The sequence below is a fragment of the Ammospiza caudacuta genome, chromosome 9, assembly GCF_027887145.1.
Source record: "Ammospiza caudacuta isolate bAmmCau1 chromosome 9, bAmmCau1.pri, whole genome shotgun sequence".
NCBI lineage: Eukaryota > Metazoa > Chordata > Aves > Passeriformes > Passerellidae > Ammospiza > Ammospiza caudacuta.
Genome location: NC_080601.1, coordinates 7406311 through 7429047, shown reverse-complemented (window position 1 = coordinate 7429047; position 22737 = coordinate 7406311). Strand labels below are relative to the sequence as shown.

The 22737-nt window shown below is 46.1% G+C and overlaps 1 protein-coding gene across 1 annotated transcript in view; it reads right to left on the bottom strand.

Annotated features, from left to right (window-relative positions):
* Positions 1–22737, bottom strand: part of PRKG1 (protein kinase cGMP-dependent 1) — a 351680-nt gene that overhangs the window by 318042 nt on the left and 10901 nt on the right. Inside the window, exon 2 of the mRNA XM_058810052.1 lies at positions 477–643. Within this exon, the coding sequence (XP_058666035.1) occupies positions 477–643 (167 nt within the window). The remainder of the gene's footprint in view (positions 1–476; positions 644–22737) is intronic.

Here is a 22737-nt window from a genome sequence, read left to right as displayed (position 1 = left end):
TTCCATCTGGGAGGAGGCTTTGAGCACCTTCTCTCTGCCCCACAGCCACTTCCCATCTTCATTCCTTCTGTTAAAATCCTCATTTATCCATGCAAAAAATTGCCAAAAAATATAATGCCTGCATTTCCACCTGGGAGGAGGCTTTGAGCACCTTTTCCCTGCTCCACAACCCCTTCCCATCTCCATTCCTTCTGCTAAAATCCTCATTTTTCCAGCAAACCATCACGTCCAAGCACAGCAGCTCTGCTTAGGGGAGGTTTATTCCAGTGCAGGGTTAACAGCTTTCACCTCCTCTCTTTAGCCAGGCAGGCACACAAATCCAGGCTGAATTTTCCAGCCAAAAGCAATCCACGCAATTTTTTAGCAACCATATTTAGACAACCTCTTTCTCTGAGACCGCTTTTCCCACAAAAAGTTTTGTGTCCAAGTGTTAAAAAAAAAAAAAAAGGAATAAATAAGATTTTTCCCAGCCCTACCTTCCATGACGTAGACCAGGGAACCCACATCTCCCTCCTTGATGATGCAGCTGTCCTTGCCATACTCCACAGGGTACATACAATCCACAATCTCCTGGATCTGGGACAATTCCAGGTTCTTCATGAAGTCATTGTCAAGGATTGCTTCCTTTATTAGCTCCTTGGACCTGAGGAATAAATAAATTTATTTTAAAAATCAGTGTTTTCCCTAAAAACATGCAGAGAACACAAAAAAATTACAAAGATGTGAACTTGCAATTATTTGTTGTAAATAAGGTTTAGACACATCCAGCACTGCAATAAAAATAGATTTTTGTGGAGTTGCAAAATCCCCTTTTAGCTACAAGTTTCACATCTACAATAACACAGCTCTTGGAATATCTTCCATAGACAAAACTGAAAGGAAGCACAAACAAGAAGCTAACAGATTTATTACTTGGTTTATTATATTTTCTATTAATTATACAAACTGGAGCACACCAAAGGGTGACACTGCATGGAGATTCTCTGAGTATTTATATTCTAATCACCACAGGAGGCATTTGGCACAAAATCCCTAAACCCTCTTGTGCAGGTGGACAACTGAGAATGTTAAATCCTGATCTAGACCGAAAGTGAAGCTCCTAAAACACATCCAGGCTGGACAGCAGCTCCTCAGCCCTTCACTCCTCACCCTGGAGCAGCCAGGAGGGATTTAACTGCTGCAAAGATGAGTATGAAACAAAGTTTTCAAAGAAAAACATTTTAATGGGTCGTGTCTTCTTGAAAAAGAGCCTAAATGGGAACTGGGGACACCCAAACTGTGGGTAGTGGATTTGTAGAGAATTCTCAAAGCCTGATTGAAGGCTCACATAGTGTGTGCATCTGTGTGTAAACTTTGAGTTAAGAAATGCTGGCTTAGAAATGGAACAAGACAGACATTGTGGAAAGAGAAATGGAACTAGAAACAAGTTTCAAAGGATGGCCTTGAAAAAAGACTGGATACTTAACAGAAATAGAACTATGAAAAATGTAACTTAGTGTATTATAACTATAAACTCTTATAGTGTATTAAATTAAAAAATAGTTGGCTTTGATTGTAATGACACGAATTACAACATCTGAATTGTCTCACCCGTTTCCTAAGACTGAAAACGGAACAAAAGTTTTTTAAAACACCATCTCTAAATCCAAAAAGAGCTCAGTCTGACACCAAACCAGCCCAGCCTTGCACAGGGTCAGAGCAGCTCAGGGTTCCACCCACCACACTGCCAGCTCGGTGATGTTTAAGATTCTTTTTATTCCTTTGATAGTTTGGAGGTTATTTCAACACTGGGCACCAGAAGCCACCAGAAGTGACCCTGCTGAAGGGCAGGAGGGGACAGGACCAGGCTGCCAAGGACAAGGTGGGCTCAGGACACCACAAAACCATTCCTGAGAGTTGGAATCTGCCCTCACAGCCACCCCTGTGTGCAAATAAGGACCCCCAGGCAGAGCTGCACCTGGGGCACACCTTCCTTTCAGCAAAGCTGGGGATTTGTCGGGCTGACCAGGTGCTCCACAACCCCATTTCCTCCATTTGCCAGAGGATGCTCTCCCTGCTGTGCCTTGATTCAGCTCCTGTCTGCTCTTCTGTCAAATCCTCCTCACAACCAGCTCCTTATTGGTGTTGCCCAGTTGGCCACCAGAGAAAACCTAATTAAAGCTTTTGTGTTCATCACGTCCACTTGAATTCCAATTCCAGGCTTTTGTTTCATTCCAAGGCTCCAAATTTATCTCATTTCTCCTTGACAAAGTCAGGATTTCAAGTGGAGTTGCTGCAAAAATCAAAAGACCCAAAAAGACAATGGGGAATTCCTGGCCCAAGTCCGTCTTCCCTCCGGATGTAGAGACCCTCAGCACAAAACAAAGCTCTCCTTGTTGGAATTGAACATGGGGAAGGATTTGAGGAGGAGTTGGGAAATTTGGTCCAAACAACAGCAAAGGAACAGGAAAGCTCAGTTGGACTCAATGAGCATAAATGTCTTTTCCAGCCTTTATGATTCTAGTCAGGGGAGAAGCAGCAAAACTGACCCAATGTGAAAAAATTTAGGAAATTCAAAAGCTTAATAATATTATCAATATTATATTAATAATAATATGATCTCAGATGTGCAAGAGAACATCTGAATCACTTGATTCAGTCTCTATCCTCAATACAGGAACATCACAGTGAGCTCAGAGTCCCCCCCAGGTCATCCAAACCCTTTTAACCACCCCACAAAATACATCACCATGAAGGAAAACACATTGACTGAGCTATCAATGAAACACAGCTTCATCTCTGCCACATCTGAGCATCCTAAAATTAAATACCCACAAGGAAAGGGCTGGATAATAACTCAGTCATGCTTGAATGTGAGCAAAATAGGCTTTATTAGCAGGGATAATTGGTTAAGATGAGGCTTGCACTACAAAGCCTGTGAGAAAAGCACCTCTAGCTGCCCTTAAACAGGGCAAAACCACCTTGCAAGGCAGCTGCTTATTTATGAGAATATTCCATAAAATCCCAGACTGCTTTGGGTTGGAAAAAACCTTAAAAATCATCTCCTTCCATCCTTCCCACCACAGACTAAACCACCCTCCAAAGACTGGGAGCTCCCAACCTTTCCAGCAGGAAATATTCCATCCATCTTTCAGAACAGAGTAGGAAAAAAGCAGAGTTTGACACACTTGAAAATGAGTTGGTCCTAAAAATACAACATCAGAGCTATAACGACAGCTTCTCCATTGTTCCCTGTGAGAGAATCTTCATCACTCTTAATAATTCAGAAAAATTATTCATGCACTGCTGTGGCTTGCCAGTCCCACACACTCACACATGCCAGGCTTTCAGCAACTTCCACATTATTTTATTATTATTATTATTATTATCTTTTCTTTCCCTGTAATTCACAGAAGCCATTTCAAATAAACAGGATTATTTCTATTGTGTTTATTCATATGTCCAATCCCAGATGGGAAAAGCTCTCTCAAAACCATCAAGTCCAGCCTGTGTCCAATCCCCACCTTGTGACCAGCCCAGAAACACATGAATTAACTCCTAGTTCCCAATTACTCAAATAAAAATTTATAACAAATTATTCAAATGCTTCTCCAAACCACGGCATTCCTTAATCATCACCATTATTTCAAAGCAGCAGCTATCCCACATGTGTGAATACAGGAATCTACCCAGTAACACAAAATAAAAAGTATTTTAAATGGTTAAAAATCACACTCCTGCCATGGCAAGGAAGTGCTTTAAACAAGATACAGCTGTTCCATTAGCTCTTATTTCTTCTGTGCTTTCTGGTTCAGGTTTCTAATAGGAACAAGGCACAAACAAAATAACCTACAACATTTGTAAGGCAGCAGGACTGCTTCTAAATGAGTCTGTCTGAAGGAGGAGGATTTCCATGAATATTTACTCAGCACTGGAGTGGATGCCTCTGCCTTCAGAGGGTCACTCAGAGTAGAAAGCAGTTATTGCCATCTTTCCCCTCCAGAGCAAGCCTGGCACCAAGCCATCCCTGTTTTCCTGCAAGATTAATGACCAAATGTGCTGGAGACTTGATGAAGAGTTTAAAAAGAGGGCACAATCCTCTGTGATACATCCTGTCCCAAATCACTTTAGGTCCATCACAGTAATTAATAAGGCAACAGGAGGAAGAAGCTGATTGCATTCGAATTTGCAGAAGTCATGCAAAAAGAACCTTAACAAGTTGCCTACAAATACACTTCATGCGTTAAAAACCTGCTTGTGCAGGGCCCAAGTCCAGGTTTTTAGAGCCACCTGGGACAGTGGAAGGTGTCCCTGCCCTGGCAGGGGTGGCACTGAATGGGCTTTAAGGTCCCTTCCACCCCAGTCCTTTCTGGCTTTGCAATGCCTGCAGTAAAATAACCAAAACGTGCAGCACAGGCTGTTGTTATCCTGACAGGAATTCCCATTGTCCAAGGAACACAAGGAATGCTCATCCCAGGCTCTTCTCTCAGAGCAACACATTCCCCACGTTGGGTTTGTACCTTCTGGCACGCACAGTAAATATTGAAACACAGGGTTGTTCTTCATCCCAAAAGGGCTCGTCTCAATGTGGAAAAGCCACTTGCTGGCTTTTAGGGAAGGGAAGAATTTAGGAGCAGATGGAAAAACTTCTGCCAGACCCCTCTCCAGGGATGCTTCCAGAAACCAAAGCCTTCCCTGTAGTGGTGCAGCCCCAGTTTGGAGCCTGCAGGAGCCTGAGGGTCCAGGGGAGCTACCCAGGAACCACCTCCAGGGAATGTGCTGCTGATAGCAGATTAAACAGAGGTGGATCAGGAAAAATAAACTGAACTCCTAATTTATTCTAATCATTAGCGACACAATTCTAAAATTTAGGGTGTTTAACACCACAGCTTTGAAGCAAAACCATTTGAAACTATCAGTAAGGAAAATTAAAAGCAACGTACTGGTTGGACAGGCTGAAAGATGCCTGCAAAAAAGGGGAAGAAAAAACACACTTTGGAGTCACAAAGCTAAGCAAGACCATTTAGCTGTTTCCATCTCAACTTTGAGCAAAACTTTTCAACATGCCAATAGTAAAGGGAGGAAGGAGTATTCTTCTTTCTGATGTTTCCCCCATCAGGAATTAACAACTACTACTAATAACCTAAATCTCCATATTTAGGAGGGAAACACCCACAGGAACTTGACCAAGCAGACAGAGAGAGTTCAAGTTTACAGAAGTAAAAACACAGGGTCCTGGGAGAGGAGAACTTGTTACTTACTCATAGAATAAACCCAGCTCAAAGCTACTACAACCATGGCACCTTTTTGGGCTGGGTCACCACTGCTGTAAAAATCCAAATTATTTGTAGAAACTCATGCCCTAAAGCGCTATTTTTTGGGACATTCCTTATCCCTGCCCAAGGAATTAAGCTGATTTCAGAGATAAGATGTATGGAAAAAATCTGTGCAGCCTCTGTCCCTGAATCTGAGGAGGGATAAAAGAACCCAGCCAATCCCTACAACAACTGTTTAAAATCCACACTGTGAAATGTTTAAAAGTGTTTACCTCTACAAAATGTGGCCATGGAAAAAGAAAAAAAACCTTCCTTAAAAAGGGATAACACAACCAAGGATTGAGCCTGCTCCAGCTTTCCAGAAACCATCCAGCAGGATACGAATACACAGCAAGTAGTGTCAGACAGATTTTTTCAAAAGCTGTCTCCAGATGTATCTCCCTTTCCAAAGGGGGTGTCCATTCCAAGTGGCACAAAAAGCAAAATTTCCAGCAGGGTTGGGGAAGCTTTTTGCTCAAAGCTCACCTTTGTAGAGCTTCTAACTCTGCTTTAAGCCCTCATGCAGTTCAAAGAGTAGGCAAGACTAAAACACTCAGCTCTGCTCTGGAATAGAACCCCAGAGTGGTTTGGGTTGGAAAGGACCTTAAAATCACCTCCTTCCTTCCCCTTTGGGCTGTCCCAGACACCTTCCACTATCTCAGGGTGCTCCAAGCCCCACTGTCCAACCTGGCCTTGGACTCCTCCACGGATCCAGGGGCAGCCACAGCTTCCCTGTGCTGGTGCTTCTCCAGGCTCACAGGGAAGAGTTCATTCTGTCTGTGGAACCTGAATTTCCCTTCTGGCAGTCTGAACCCATTCCCTGTGTCCTGTCCCTCCAGTTCCTGTTGCAGGGTCCCTCTCCAGCTCCCCTGTGTCCCTTCAGGCCCTGGAAGGAGCTGTGAGGTCTCCACAGACCCTTCTCCAGGCTGAGCATTCCCAGCTCTCCCAGCCTGGCTCCACAGGGAAGATGCTCCAGACCCCCTCAGCAATTTCAGGAGTTGCTCCAACAGTTCCATGCCCTCCTCACATTGAAATATCTACAGAACATATCCTCCTGTGGCCTGGCCACACATCCAGAGGTTACTGAGACCCACAAGGCCTTCAGTGGTACCAAAATGAGCATCACCAAGAGACAGCAGTCCAGACCCGTTCCTGGCACTCCTCCCTTACCAGCGAAACCCTTAGCAGGATATGGATTGTTGTCAGTTTCCAGGTTCCCATCCAAGAACCAGAGGTAGGAAGAAGAACTTCCAAGATGATTATTTAATCCCCCAATCACCATCCTGAAGCCCAAACCCTTCAGCAAAGCTGCTTTTGCAAGCAAAGTGAAATTCTTGGTGCTAAGGCAAGGTGAAGTCCTCCCTGAGTGCCAAAGCTCCCAGAGCAGGAAAAAAAACCCAGCACAGGGCAATTTCTGAAGGGTGAAATGCTGGATAATGCCTTCAAATCCTAAATCCTGCAAGGGAACAAATGGATCTCTTCATAACTCACTCCGAGGAGCAGAGCAGGAGAGGAAAGCTCCAACCTTTGGGTAAGATCTGGGGCTTGTTTGGGCTCCAGTGCCATTAATAGCTGATAACTCGGCATTAGCTGTTTGTTTTGGCTCTGGATAAAGCCCACTCTGGATGTTCCTTCAAGGGAATGTTAAATATAACTCCAGAGAGCTATTCTTGTCTCAGTAACTGGGAATAAGAGTAGGATTCAAGTCTGGGACCGAGCAACATGAAGGCCTTTAAATACACTTGTGGATTTTATTTACAAGGCTTCCCATTCCCACAACGCACAACCCACAGCCCACCTTCAGGTTTTAGGGGAAATTTCTGAGCAGGATCTTAAGCATCTTCAGCGTGGCTGCTCCTGAAGAGCTGGATGGAAGAAGGTTCTTCACAAGAGTCCACTCAAATTTTCAACCAAAATGCCAATTTCAAAATGCTCCTGAAGAGCTGGATGGAAGAAGGTTCTTCACAAGAGCCCACTCAAATTTTCAACCAAAATGCCAATTTTAAAGTGCTCCTGAAGAGCTGGACAGAACAATGTTCTTTACAAGAGTCCACTCAAATTCTTAACCAAAACGTCAATTTAAAAATGCTCCTGAAGAGCTGGATGGAAGAATGTTCTTCACAATAGTCCACTCCAATTTTTAACCAAAATGCCAAATTTTAAAAATGCTCCCGAAGAGCTGGATGGAAGAAGGTTCTTCACAAGAGTCCACTCAAATTTTCAACCAAATTTTAAAATGCTCCTGAAGAGCTGGATGGAAGAACGTTCTTCACAAGCATCCACTCAAATTTTTAACCAAAATGCCAATTTAAAAAGGATGTTCTTCACAAGAGTTCACTCAGATTTTCAACCAAAATGCCAATTTAAAAAGGATGTTCTTAACGAGAGTTCATTCAAATTTTTAACCAAAATGCTAATTTAAAAATGTTCCCGAATAGTTGGATGGAAGAAGGTTCTTCACAAGAGTCCACTCAATTTTTTAACACAAAAGGCCAATTTAAAAAGAGGTTAAGCAACTCTACCCTGATCTAAACCTGTAAGTCAGGAAAATAGCTTCCACATTTCCAGGTTTTCTTGCACTTCAATACAACTTAGAGTCGCAGAACCGAGTTGCTCTGCAGAGAATGTTGCTCAGACAGCTCCATTTAGGATTTCTAAATATATCAGTACACTGCTGTTCATTATATCATATTTTGGCATTCGACATTTAAAAAGAAAAATCATTTCAGCAAAAAAAAAAAAAATATTCAAATCCCCTTTCACCTACGCTGAAAATTGTTGTTGGTATAAAAATACTGTAGGCAAGAGTTGGTTAACTTGCATTTTAACATGTCTCACCCCACAGATCTTCATTTACCGCCCTTTTTTAGGCTCCTATTTTGCATCCTTCAAAGCCCCAGGTTTAGATCCCAGAAATGTTGGCAGGCTCGGGCAGGAGAAGCAGTTCTTGGTTCTTGCCAGCACAATTTGCACTCCCTGACAGCTCTGAGGAACTCCCACATGAGCTGCATTTTGAGAAACCACTACCAAGCCCTCAGAGCAGGATTGAGCAGCTCCTTGATTACCTGAAGCAAACAGCAGAAGCTTTGGGCAGCTAATGAGAGGTGAAAACACAAAAATCAGAGAAAAAAACTGGGTTGGAAAAGATCGCTAAGGCCATGGAGTCCCAGCTGTGCCCGGTGCCCACCTTGTGCCCAGCCCAGAGCTCTGAGTGCCACCTCCAGCCCTGCCTGGGACACCTGCAGGGCTGGGCACTGCAAAGCTCCCTGGGCAGCCCCTGCCCAGGCCTGAGCACCCTTTCCATGCAGAAATTCCTCCAGAACACGTGGCAAAGCCATGGTGAAGGGGGATGGGTGTCTCTAAGGCAGACTTCTGGGGGTTGTTACCCCGTGCATTTCACAGTTTCAGCACTCACATCCAGCACAGCTGTGCTGGAGCCTTCTTGCACCTACAAAAATAGCAGAGAAAACACATGTCCCCATATGTCTACACATCCAGGAACCCAGAAACAACCCAAACTCCTCCAGAAGGAGCTCGGTGAGCAAGACAGAGTCGCAGAGACCGAGACAACACATCCTGAAGGTCATGGCGATCTTGGAAAGAACCGTGGAGTTGAAAGGCAGGAGTTTCTCCATCCATCAAACCATTATCCATGAGGGCTTCCAGTCCTGGCAGCTCCCCTGACTGGAGGCAGGGATGAGGAGTGGAGCTAAATGGCAGCTCCAAGAGTTGCCCCAAGTTTGTCAGTGCCTTTGGAGGTCTGTGTGGCTCCCTAGGGATAAATGAAGGAGTGGGCAGTGAGCTGCACCCAGATTCCCTGGAGAAGGGAGTTACTGATGGCCAGCACGGAGATGGCTTCACCCTGGTGCAGTGGGCAGGAAATCTGCCAAGGGGATGATAACCTAATTTACATAGATGCAGAAATCCAATTAGAGATGCTCTGAGCAGAGACAGCTCACTCTGCTCTCCTGGATTAGAGGCTGAGAACACGTCAGGAGCTCCTCCAGGTGCACCGTGGGCCAGGAGAGATGGATGTGCTCTGCAGAAACACTTGGCTCCTCCCTGACAAACACATCCACAGGGAATGCTGTCACAGCCAGGGAAATACAGAGCTGCTCCAGTGAAAGTTCAGCAGGGGGATCCACAGGAATTGTGATGGATGGGGAGGGGAGAGCAGCGACAGAGACTGCACATCCCTCACTGTGATTCACCCAGAGCTTGTGATGGATGGGAGTGTCACCAGGGAAGTTCCATCAGCTCTCTCCAGCCTGGAGAAGTCCCTGGATGAAATGCCATAGGCGTGTGGCAGTGGAATGCAGACAGTGCTTGGAGTCTCAGTCTTCCAATAAATATCTCTGAGGATTTTAAGGAAAACTATTTCTTCCTACTCCACGAGTCAGCAGGAGGCCTGCCATTTGCAGGCAGGCTTTGGGACATAAATATTTGCAAGATGCGTGGCATTACCCAAATAACTCCCCACTGACAAGCACCAAGGAGCAGCCAGTGGGGACAGAAGGGCAAGAAGGGTCACTCCAGGCTACAGCCATGGGAGCACATCCTGCAGGCTCTGTCTAGCCTGCCAATAAACCAGATTAGAGCTGGACAAGCACCTTGTGGCCGGCACGATGAACTCTGAGCAGCCGCACAACCTGATAGTGTTTAACTGGAGAAAGAGCAGCAGCAGGAAGGAAGCTCAGGAGGTGTCTGTGGAAAAGCAGGGGGATGGGGCTGGGAGCAGGGCAGAGCTGCTGCTGCTGCTGCCTTCCTTCTGCTCAAAGGCAGGTGGGGGAGAGGCTGGCACACTCAAAATATTATCTTCTTGTTCCTATTTCTACTGCATGAGCATTGATCATGACAATACCACTGAGTTTTTAAGAATATGCCAACAACTGCTCTGCACAGCTCTGATAGGAATACAGGGAACAACAGGGACAGGACAAGGGGAAAGGGCCCCAAGCTGGGCCAGGGGAGGCTCAGCTGGGACAGCAGCAGCAATTTCTGCATGCAAAGGGTGCTCAGGCCTTGGCAGGGGCTGCCCAGGGAGCTTTGCAGTGCCCAGCCCTGCAGGTGTCCCAGGCAGGGCTGGAGGTGGCACTCGGTGCTCTGGGCTGGGATGACGCCCTCAGGTTTAGCTTTTCTATTTTTCAGATTCTGTCCTGCTTTAGTGTGTGGGTCTGAGCTTCACACTAAGGGATGGTGAGGTCTGTGCACAGAGCAGGGAGACAAAACAATTCCTGCTCTAGCTGGAGACCAAGGACAAATGATCCAAATCTCAGCCCAAGAGCACAAACAACGTGGGCTGAAAAGAGAAAAATAAGCAAGATGGGACTGCATTGGTAACCACTCATTCATTTTGTGCCCATTTTGGTTCACCTTGGGTGCAGCCCTGGCTGGGCTCTTGTGCTGCCCAAGGTGGATCCATGGAGGAGATCCTTTTAATAAATCCCTGCTTTATTCTTTAACTCTGTCTGGCCTCTGTTCTAGGTCAGCCTTCTCAAGGCATCACGGGACAAGGTGGACTCTGTGACCCTGGAGATCTTTTCCAACCTTAATAACTCTGTGGTACCAAAACAACACAGGGCTTTTGCTCTCAAATGCTCTTGCTCATCCTGTTTTAGAAATTTCACTCAGAATCCCATGGTTGTGATGTTGCCTTTGGCTGTAACCAAAAAAAAGAACCCAAACTCTGAAGCACTGTCCTTATGGAGGGGAGATCCCACAGCCACAGAAGGGATGCTCAGCACAGCAGGAATGAGAGCAGCACAAGGCAAACACCTCCAGAAAAACCCTCTCACCCAAAAAAAAAACCCACAAAAACACACAAAAAACCCCCACAAAAAACACAACCCCAGGCATGGAAAGCTCCAGTCTCGTGCCTTTTGAATCCTCATAAAATCTTGTATTGTGAAGAACAATCTTCAGGGGGTAATTGGTGGTGGGTTGGGGATTCAGAGAAATTTCCCTAATTCCCATAAACCATGTGGGACAAACTCCAGGGATAGCTGCAATCATCCAGCCACATGTAAGCACAAGACAGAGAGAACTTAAAAGAAATGTTTTGAAGAATAAGAGTGACAAATGAGCTAGGAGAAAGCAGGCACCAAATTCTGATGGAAGGCAAGGGAGAGATGAAAAGCTTTGAATTTGAAGGACTTTAGGAAACAGCCCTTTTCTTTGATCAAAGTAACTCTCCTCCAGAGGCACTGAATGTTTCCAGGAATTTCAGCTGGAAAGATACTGAAGGGAAATGTCCTATTTGTGGCAAATGGGAAGATATTTCTGAACAAGGAGTAACCTCACATTTCATGGCAACACTTGTCCTCAAGGAATACTAACAGAATGGACGTACAGAGGTAAAAGAAGGACACAGCAATAGAAAAGGTGCTGCCCAAGGAAAGCTGAGGAATAACATGGAGACTGTGAAATCACAGAACCAGTTAGGCTGGAAAAGCCCTCCAGGATCATCCAGTCCCAGCGGTGCCCAGTGCCCACCTTGTGCCCAGCCCAGAGCACTGAGTGCCACCTCCAGCCCTGCCTGGGACACCTGCAGGGCTGGGCACTGCAAAGCTCCCTGGGCAGCCCCTGCCAAGGCCTGAGCACCCTTTGCATGCAGAAATTGCTGCTGCTGTCCCAGCTGAGCCTCCCCTGGCCCAGCCTGAGGCCCTTTCCCCTTGTCCTGTCCCTGTTCCCTGGCAGCACAGCCCGACCCCCCCTGGCTGTCCCCTCCTGGCAGGGAGTTGTGCAGAGCCACAAGGGCCCCCTGAGCCTCCTTTGCTCCAGGCTCAGCCCCTTGCCAGCTCCCTCACAGGTTCCAGACCCTGAGTAAGTTTTGGGGGTCACTCACTCTGGTCTTTAGGAGCCACTGTGTCCTCCTGGTGTTACAGCCTGCAGAACCAGAATCCCAGTGTGGGATCCACTGAGGTATTCCCAAGGGAAGGCTGTCCCCTTTACAAACAGGGCCATTCCAAGGGGAAACAGGAGCAGCACTTGTTTCTGAGGACACACAGAACAGGCATTAAGGCACACAGCTTTTCTGCCTCCCTCAGCAAGCCAGGAAAGCCCCAAAATGCACAGTTCAAATGTGCTGCCATGCTGCTGGCCAGGTCCTCAACAGAAAACCTTTAGTTCACAGGAAGTCTCCAAACAGAGCACCAAAGAGAAGAACCAACCTCATCTCAAGGCTGAGAACTGGGACAGAACAAATAAGCCAGAGGAGGGCAGAGAATTAAGTTACCTTTATCTGCATCACACGAGCAGAAAATGAAGTTTGCTCCCATAATGTACTACTGGCACTGCTTTCCTTCCCTTGCACTACTATCCTGCACTAAACTCTCCCCTCTTCCACCTCCCTCGTGTCTCATCACCTTCCCACACCATCTCCCATCTCCAAAATGTTTGCTCCATTGCAGCAACTCTGGCTTGTGTTCCTTTTTCATCTCGGTGCCTCACTGACATTCCTAGTGCAGAGCACCATGGATTTTTCTTCCCTTTCCCTCCACAAATGCTTTCTCCCCTCCTGCTCCTCCTGCAGGTCCCTGCCCCTTGCTATTTCACTGCTCTCAGGGGGCAGCTGAGTAAATAGCAGCCAAAATGGCACTGGATGGGCTTTAAGGTTCCTTCCCACCCAAACCATTCTGAGATTCCAAGAAAATGAAGAAAAGAAATCCCACAAAAAAAGCAGACCAGGACATCAGTGCATCACAAGGAGACAGAAATGGTGTTTCTTCCAATGCAGCACATGTGGGTTTCTAGGGGAAAAGCTCCTTTCCTCTGTCCCAAATATTTCACAGGACTAGGAAAGAAACCTTGCTCACTTTCTGAAAAGCACTGCCACAACTCTTCTTCGTGCTCTGAGTCTGTTCCATGCCCCACAGGCTGCGTTGAGCAAATATTTACATAAAGGAATACACAGAAAGAGCTAAAAAGAGATGGAGAAAACGTGCCTGCCAAGGAGCAGAGTTATTTCCGTGGAGGAAGCAGGAACTATTGGAGGGAGCTGAAATAATTCAAATCCAGTTTAATCCCAACACGCCCAAAAAAGTGTCATCTAAAATTTAAGTGCATTTTAAAGATAACAGTTATTTTAAAGTCAAAAGCAGGCATGAGCTGTTTGCATAAATGCTCATATCCCATATATTCAGGTGATTGGAAAGATCAGCCCAAGCCTGTCTTAAACACTGAACAGTGAAATTAACTGGCACTGGAATTCCTGGAAAACACACCTTCCTATAGTGAGTTTAAGGAAAAAAAACAAAAAAAAAAAAAAAAAAAAAAAAACCAAAAAAAAAAAAAACCCAAAAAAAAAAACCATTCCAGCCTTTCAAGTCAATGAGAAAACAGCACAATTTTGTGTCACTGTCGTATTTTCTGGAAAAATCTCTTTGCCCAGCTCCTTGGAAGCTGAGAAGCCTCAGAGAAAAATGAAAACAATAATGATCTGATTTGCTTCTCCTGTGTTTGGTGCTTTGGAATGTGGTTTGGACATTGTTTTCCTACAGTTGATTGTTTCATTGGTTTCATGTGCATTGTTTTCACTCATTGACCAATCAGTGCCAAGTTATGTCGACAGTGGAAGGAGTCACAAGTTTTTCTTTGTTATCTTTTAGCCTTCTGTCTCTATCCTTTCTCTATTCTTTAGTATAGTATTCTTTAATATAATATAGATCATAAAATAACAAATTAGCCTTCTAAGAACATGGAGTCAGATTCATCATTTCCTCCCTTCATCAGGGGTCCCAGAAAATACAACAACTTCGAGCATTCCTTTATAAAATTTGAATGCAGCCTGTTCTCCCAAAGAGCAACAGCAGCCAGACCTGAATGGAAAACTCAAACCCCCCAAAAAAGCAGCCAAACCCTGGGTGGGTCATTGTTTATCCTGGAGCCTGCACTTCCACATCTCCTTTTGCAGCAGGTTTGAAAAGTCTTTCCTTTTCAATGGAATTCAGTTTATTTACCCTATTTCACCCACAAAGCTCCACCTTATCTGAAATGAAACACCTCTGCTCACCTAACAAAGCCCTTCAGGCAGCTGTGTTGCACAGGCAGATTTTGGAAAAGTATTTTAACTTTTAAATTTAAAAGTATTTAATGAGTGCTCATTCCTGGAGAGACAGTTTCTCTCCAGGAATGAGAACTCCTGGGATTCTCCATTATGGAACACTAAGAAGAGGAATCCACTTCTTCCAGCTAAGGGAACTGGGACATTCTGCTTGCTTGGACCCACTTTGTAATGCCAGGACACAGGGAATGGGTTCAGACTGACACAGGGCAGGGCTGGATGGGATATTGGGAATTAGGAATTGTTCCCTGGCAGGGTGGGCAGGCCCTGGCACAGGGTGCCCAGAGCAGCTGTGGCTGCCCCTGGAGCCCTGGCAGTGCCCAAGGCCAGGCTGGACTTTGGGGCTTGGAGCACCTGGGACAGTGGAAGGTGTCCCTGCCCATGGCACAGGGTGGAATGGGATGAGTTTCAGATCCCTTCCAACCCTAGGATTTCCCCCATCTATTCCAAGAATAAAATTACCAGGTCTTGAATAATCTGTAGCCCCGGTGTCCTTTAGGTGCAGTGGTTCCAAATGGGTGCTAAAAGCTGCATTAAGATTTAAACTCCCCTAATTTTTCCCTCTCCAGCCTGAGATTCCAGCAGCTGGCAGCTTTCACTTCCCACCACAGAACCACTGAGGCTGGGAAAGCTCTCTGAGTCCAACCATCAGCCCCACACCACCACATTCACCCAGTGTCCCCAAGTGCCACATCCACACCTTCCTTGGACACCTCCAGGGACGGGGACTCCACCACCACATTCCCACAACATCCCCAAGTGCCACATCCACACCTTCCTTGGACACCTCCAGGGACGGGGACTCCACCACCACGTTCACCCAGTGTCCCCAAGTGCCACATCCACACCTTCCTTGGACACCGCCAGGGATGGGGACTCCACTGCACGCCCAGGCAGTCCCTTCCAATGCCTGAGCACCATTTCCATGGAGAAGTTTTTCCTTTATCCAATCTAAACCTCCCCTGGCACAGTTTGATGCCAACTTCACAAGGTGCTCAGCCATCCCAGCATTTCTTTCCTCCCAAACTGGAACTCTTGCAGGAGCCCTCAGGAATACAACATTTTCCACCTGACAGTTGCATGGATCTGCTTTTCATTTTTTTCTGGCAGCCATCCCAAAAAGCTGCTGCATGTGAAGCTATTCTCTCCAAATCCTACTTGGACAATTTGCCTTCCTGCTCAAGGAATAAAATCTAACAATTCCTCTCTGTGATGGTTAATAAATCTGCATGCTACTTTCAGGGTTTTTTTCTGTTGTTTTCCAATAGAGAGACAAGGCTGTTCTATTTATAAAGGTCAAGTAAATTGTGTGCAGTCTGTGGAGGCTTAACATCTCTGTGTTATTAAAACAGAATATTTCATTTAAACAGCCCCTTTCAGAGAGAAAAAGAAATTTCTCCCACTAATATGTCTCCCCACCTCCATTCTGAGTTAAGGTCTGTGCACACAGAGGAGAATGCAAGTGTTTGTTTGTTCTTCACTTGAATTATAACAACTATTATTTTTTAAACACTCTACAACACTTTTACAGGTTGTTTGGATAAGGCACAGCCATAAATCCTGCTCGGCTGTCATGCCAGGAAAAAGCCTGGCAGAGAGAAAAGCTGCCAGGAACAGCAAAGGGGGTTGGGGCTGAGGGGGGGTTAAACAAGGTTTAAGAGGCTTAACCTGGACAGAAACATTGCCTTGGGACACATCTCTGCCTGTTTCCTGTTCTGGAATGATGTCCTGAGGGACTGGGACTTCCACATGAGGTCAGACAAGGATTCAAGAGATGCCAGTGCTCAAACCTTCCTCAGTTCTGTGATTAAACCACACTGGTTTAATCTTTATCCACTTAACAACAATCGCAAATAAAGGGGTTTTTGGTGGTCAGACTGGTGATCATGGCACAGCAAAATGGGGCAGACTGCTTAAATCCAAGGCAGCAGTACCTGTGATGCTGCTGGCACTGCACCACGCCCAGGCAGACCCCCAGGAACACAGCAAGCACAGAAATCCCATCTAAGCCCATCCCAGTCACAGCATTCCCAGCTTGTGCCCTGCACTGCACAGGAGACATTCCTCAGCTGGACCTCCACAGGAACCTGAATTCCTGATGGAATTTTGTGTTTGGTGATCTCCACCGTGGGCTGGTGGGTGGCTGAGAGCTGAGGGCTGTCCTGCGCCACAGAGCCAACATCAAAGAACACAGGAACAACCAAAAACAGAGCTGAGCAAGGGATGTCCCCAGGCTGGTTATCGTGTTCTCCCCCAGAGCAGCTCAGAGAAGTCTGTAAAGGCAGGATTACCCCCTGCAGGTGCTCCAATTCCATTTTTCTAGACTGATATGCCCAGCACTGCCAGCTGGAAGCTCAGCAGCAGAAACCCCAAGTGACCAGCTCTGCCCCACAACAATCAAGCTGGGCTCCACAAAGCCTTTAGATTAACAAAAGAAAAACAAAACAAAAAAAAACACTTAAAGTTTCTAACCCGAGCTTTAACTATTTTAAACTCTTCACATCATTAGCACACTTCTAATAGACATAAACCCATTCTTAAAGATTGCTGTGTGATTTCATCTCAGGTTACTAGGAAAAGAAAGCCTTAAACAAACCTGTAATTAACCTATAGCTGCATTAATGTTTGTTCTTTAGGTGGGAATTTGAGGAAAGCTTTTCTGCCTGTGAAAATCAATGTCCCTGAAATGAGAACACTGGAATTTTAAGTGTCCTGTTTTTGTTAAAGACCGTGCCTTGCTATTTAATCAGGAATGAAAAGTAATTTCTAATCACCAAGTGCCCGTGCTTATGAAGCAATTACAGTTAAGGCATTCTCTGGGATAGAAAAAACTCATCAGCACTAAAAGCCAGACAGATGAAAGTCTGCAGTGATGGGCAGAGCAAACCTTGTGCTGACCACAATTCCCTCCTTCTCAAGTCCAACACCCCAAACCCCCCAACTGCCATAAATTAAGAGGCAAAAACACATGAACAGCATAAGTACATCTGAAGAGGAGAAAATAAAGAAAAAAATTAACTTCCTCCTGCTCTCTGGCCACCCCTGAGGCTGCAAGCAGCACTTCAAGCAGGCTGATGAAATCCTCCTCGTCAAAGGCAGCAGAGGAGTGTTGTGATCTGCACACTCCCTCTCCTAATCTGTTCTGGCAAGGCGATTACAGGAGCTGCTTCCTTGAAAAGAAGTCAAGTTTGTGCACACACGAAGAAAGGGCTAACTGTACAATCAGTCCCAAGAGCAGTGCCAGGAAAAGAGGCTGCTGCAAGGGGAAAATGGGATGCAAAATGCAGCGTGGAAGGGAAGATGCTGGGTTTTCAGCTCCTGCTTTATAATGGAGCAAAAAGGCCACAGTGGTCATAGAATTCCAGGAGGGTTTGGGTTGGAAGGGACCCATTGGAGGGGTTCCATCCAGTGCCACCCTGCCATGGCAGGGACACCTTCCACTGTCCCAAGGTGCTCCAAACCCTGTCCAGCCTGGCCTTGGGCACTGCCAGGGATCCAGGGGCAGCCACAGCTGTGCCAGGGCCTGCCCACCCTGCCAGGGAACAATTCCTAATTCCCAATATCCCATCCAGCCCTGCCTTCTGGCACTGGGAAGCCATCCCCCCTTGTCACTCCATCACTTCTAAAGGATCTCTCTCCGTGTTTCCTGCAGCTCCTTCAGGCCACAGTTTGGTCACCCCAGAGCTTCTCCTGTCCAGGTGAGCCCCCCCAGCTGTGCCAGCCTTTCCTCCCAGCAGAGCTGCTCCATCCCTCTGCCCATGCTGGTGCCTGCCCTGGGCTCTCTGCAGCAGCTCCAGGTCCCTCCTGTGCTGGGGCAGCTCTGCAGGTGGGGTCTCACCTGAGCCCAGGGCACAGGGGCAGAATCCCCCCTGCCCCGCTGCCCACGCTGGGGCTCAGCCCAGGGCACAGGGGGGTTCTGGCTCCCAGCTCTCACCCCCAGCACCCCCAGGGCTGCTCCAGCTGCTCATGCCCAAACTGGATCCACCCCAGGGTTGCCCCAACCCAGGGGCAGCACCAGCACCTGGCCTGGTTGAACCCATGGGATTCCCAAGGGCCCCCATGGAGAGGAGTTTGGGGGTTCAGGGTTTTGTACCTGAGCCAGCCTGTGCAGACAGGAAGGACAGAGGAGGGACAAGGCTGGAGAAGGGCACTGTGTGCCCAGTACTCACCTTTGCCACGTCCAGCTGGGACAGATGTCCCTCCCCTATTGCTCCCCATCACTCTTCTTGCAGGGAACAGCAGCCACCAACAGCCAGAACATTTGCAGACAGCCCAAGAAGCAGTTCTGAGGGTGTGAGGGGGAGGGTCAAAAGCAACAATCTGTTTATTTGGCACCTAAATATAGCCCAGTTAACTCAGCAAACATTTTCTCTACTACATTGCTATTTTGTCTGCATGCAGAGGCTGCAAGGAACCAGCTGCAGCATCACCAGTTGATTACATTCTCTGATGAGGAATTTGCTTTTGCTCCTCAGCAGAAATTTCTGCCACTCCGTGCCCCTGACCACTCTCCTGGGTCTTGGGTATGAAAATTCAGTTTTCTGCTAAAGCCCCAGCACCAAGAAGGAGCTTTTCACCTCAGCCATGCCTGGCCAGGAATCAAGTCCCTGATAATCAAACAGGACACATCAGGTGGCTGCTCTTCCAGGCTGGCCACAGGCTGATTAATTGTTTCATTCCACACCAGGTTTATTAAGTTCTCTCATTCCACACCAGGTTAATTAATTCTTTCATTCCACACAACCCAGCTGCTGCCAAAAGAGAGGTTTCTCCACCAGCTGCACTCAGAGTGGAGCCTGCTGCTTAGAAAAGCCTTCATGGACACTAACCAAAAATAAGATGGGGCATTTTGAGGTTCTTGTTTAAAAATAATTATAACCCTTCAGAGCATTTTCAGGGATTTTTTTGCCTTTTTGTTACTTTTTTTTTGTAACGGGACTGCACACCTGGACACCTGTAGCATGTAGAGGAAAACTTTTTTCATTATGAAAATTAGAATGAAATCACAGAACCCCAGAATGGTTTGGGTTGGAAGAGACCTTAAAGCTCATCTCATTGCACCCCTGCCATGGGCAGGGACACCTTCCACTGTCCCAGGCTGCTCCAGCCCCAAAGTCCAGCCTGGCCTTGGGCACTGCCAGGGATCCAGGGGCAGCCACAGCTGCTCTGGGCACCCTGTGCCAGGGAACAATTCCTAATTCCCAATATCCCATCCATCCTCTGGCAGTGGGAGCCATTCCCTGTGTCCTGTCACTTCACTCCTTGTCCCAAATCCCTCTCCAGCTGTCTTGGAACCTCCTGAGGCCCTGGAAAGGGCTCTGAGCTCTACCCAGAGCCTTCATCTCCAGGTTAAATCCCCAACTCTCCCTGCCTTTTCAAATGGTCCCTGATTTTTTTTCCCCAGTCTCACCTAAATCCCACCTTGCCTCAAGTTTTACCACACAGGCAGATCCCTGTCAATGCAGCATCTGATTTACTCTTCAGAGGAGCCCACAAACAGACAATTGATCTAACTTTAAAAAGCCCTTCCTGCACAACAGATACTCCTTAAAAAGCACAGGCCAAGGGCAGAAGGAGAGATCTTCACTCTAAAATAAAGACCAAACCGCCAAAATACACATCTACAATTCCTCTGCAGTGCTTTCACACTAATTTGCTGAGGTGGCTGCCTTTTATCCTCAATGTTTGTATTGCAGCAAAGTGCACTTGAGTCGACAAAGCAATCCCACAGAAAATGGTGTCAATGGCAGCTGAGCCATTCAGGCTCCCCAGCCCAAACTGATTTTAAAAAAACCCAGCTTTTAAGTCTTCTGGAAACACTGAGCACAAGACAGGTTTAAAATGAGCAGATATGGGTGGAAGGAATAAAAATCCTGCTGTTGAGCAGTGAGAGATGGCCAGTGATGGGTCTGAAACATCAGCAAGGGATGGCTCAGGGTGTGCATCCTGCAGTCCTGCCCTGCCTGTCCCTCAGTGTCCAAGGGATTTGATGTCACCTGGTGGCTGCAGACACCTGGAATTTAGGGTGGGAGGGTCCCTCTCATCATTTTACTGGGAAGGCACACGGACAGAGTCAAGGCAGCTCTAAAGGAGCCACAGAGCAAACAACCTGGCAGCCAGGCAGCTTTTTTGTGCATCCTATTCTTCGGTGGAACTGATAAAAATTCCATTAAGAAGTTTGGAATAAGCATGGAATATTATCTCCCCATGATATATCATTTCTTCAGCATGAGCAAAGGCACAAAATATTTCAGCTGCTGACCAAGGAAATCAGGATAGGTTACAGAGCTCAAGGCTCCCCAGGAAGCACCTAAGCCTCAGAAAGCTCCTCCAGCATATATTAAAACTCCAAATCCCTGTGAAGATCCCATTCTGGGTACATTCCACAAGCATCCACACTTCCCACAAAGCTTCTGCTTTGCCCCAGTGCCCAAGGCAGCTGTCCCAAGCCACCCTTCCCAATCCTGCACCCTGCCAGCACAGCTTTGCTGAGCTTTACCATTTGGTTGCTACATATTCATGGATTTTCCATCAATAACAACCCAGCCACAATGCTCTGAATGTTGCTCAGCTGTATTTATCAAGCAGGAGCCTCCTTCAGAGCCCTACAGCCAAAATGTTTGTGCCCAGCCAGCTCAAACAAATAATTTGACTCCAGCTTGTAACGCTTGCCCATCACAGAGCACAACAAGAACCTTTTGTGGTAAAAAACATGAAAAATAAGTGGATATAGAGTAGGCCAGCCATTGAAAAAGTCCTTTATAGCTCACAGCTGGAATTTCAGTCAAAATTAAGAGGGTGGAGAGCCACTGTGCTCCAGAGGTGACCTGTGATATGTCCCTGGCTCTGCCCCATTTCCAGCAGGTTTCCCATGTGTTTGGTTATTCTATTTGCTGGGAATGCCCCAATGAAGGCAGGAATGATGAATCTGACTCCATGTTCTCAGAAGGCTAATTTATTACTTTATGATACTGTATTATATTAAAGAATACTATACTATACTAAAGAATAAAGAAAAGATACTTACAGAAGGCTAAAAAGATAATAATGAAAACTTGTGACTCTTTCCAGAGTCCTGACACAGTTTGGCCCTGATTGGCCAAAGAGTCAAAACAATTCAAACCAGAATTCAATTAAACAATCACCTGTGGCTGAACCATCTCAAAACACATTCCACATGTGAGCACAGCACAGGAAAAGCAAATGAGATAAGAATTGTTTTCCTTTTCTCTGAGGCTTCTCAGCTTCCCAGGAGAAAAATCCTGGGTGAAGGGATTTTATCAGAGAATGTGAATGCCACACTTGGCCTCAATCCCTATGGAAGCTTCTCCATCTGTACCTGCAAACAGTGGGATAATTCTCAACCCAGATTTGTACATCCCAAGTGATGCTCTCAGCACAGCACCAGTGGGTTCCCATTTGAGTTCTTTTTGGCTCTCAAATTAAGAAACCACTTCAAAAGCTTCCCAACACCTCTTTTATCTGTGCAAGAGTAACAGCAAAACTCAAAGAGCTGAGATTCCATTGATCTCCCTTTTGGAGCAGCTTTGCCTACCTAGATCACACTGACACTCATCCTTGCACAAAGCCCAAAGGGGAAAAACTTGGGGATTTGAGGGAAGAGATCATTTGTTCTGAGCCACATACAAGCCATGAAACACCTGGCAGGGTGCTTGAGGAGAAAATAACAGTGGTGAAGGTGAAGCAGGCAGAGGTTGAGTCTGTCACCCCACAGAGCCCAAGGTCACTTTTCCCAGATTTCCCACTTTGCCAGATCCCAACAAACAGCACTGGCACACAGAACACACTGTGCTGGCAGTCACTGTGCTCATGTGTCCCAGCCTGAAGGCAGAGTAATGAAGCCAGCAGGTGAATGGAGGGAGATGAGATGGATATATAACAAAATTAAAATTTTGAAACAAAAGCTAGTCCTCCTTCTTCACAAATTTAAATAATATTATATAATTAAATTTAAAAATCCACCATACGAACCACAAATAATTAGCTACTAAATTAAAAATAAAAATTATTTAAATATCATTCTTAATTAAACAATTTATCTTTAACAAAATACTATAAAACTCATAATTTATAAAACTAGAATATAAATAGGAACTAATAAATATCTAAACCCAAACAAAAAAAAAATACCTTCTCACACATTTAATCCCAACCATAACAAAAAAAAAAAAAAAAAAAAAAAAAAAAAAGAAACTAAAAAACCCACAAAAAAACCCACAAAAACTCCACACAGTTTCCCTCCTGTGCCTCACAGAGCTGGGCTTCCACCAGGAGGACAGAAAGCAATCATAGATGTGATGGGCAGGAGACTTCTCCCCTTTGTGCAGTCACTGTCAGAACAGCAATTAAATGTGTAAGGAG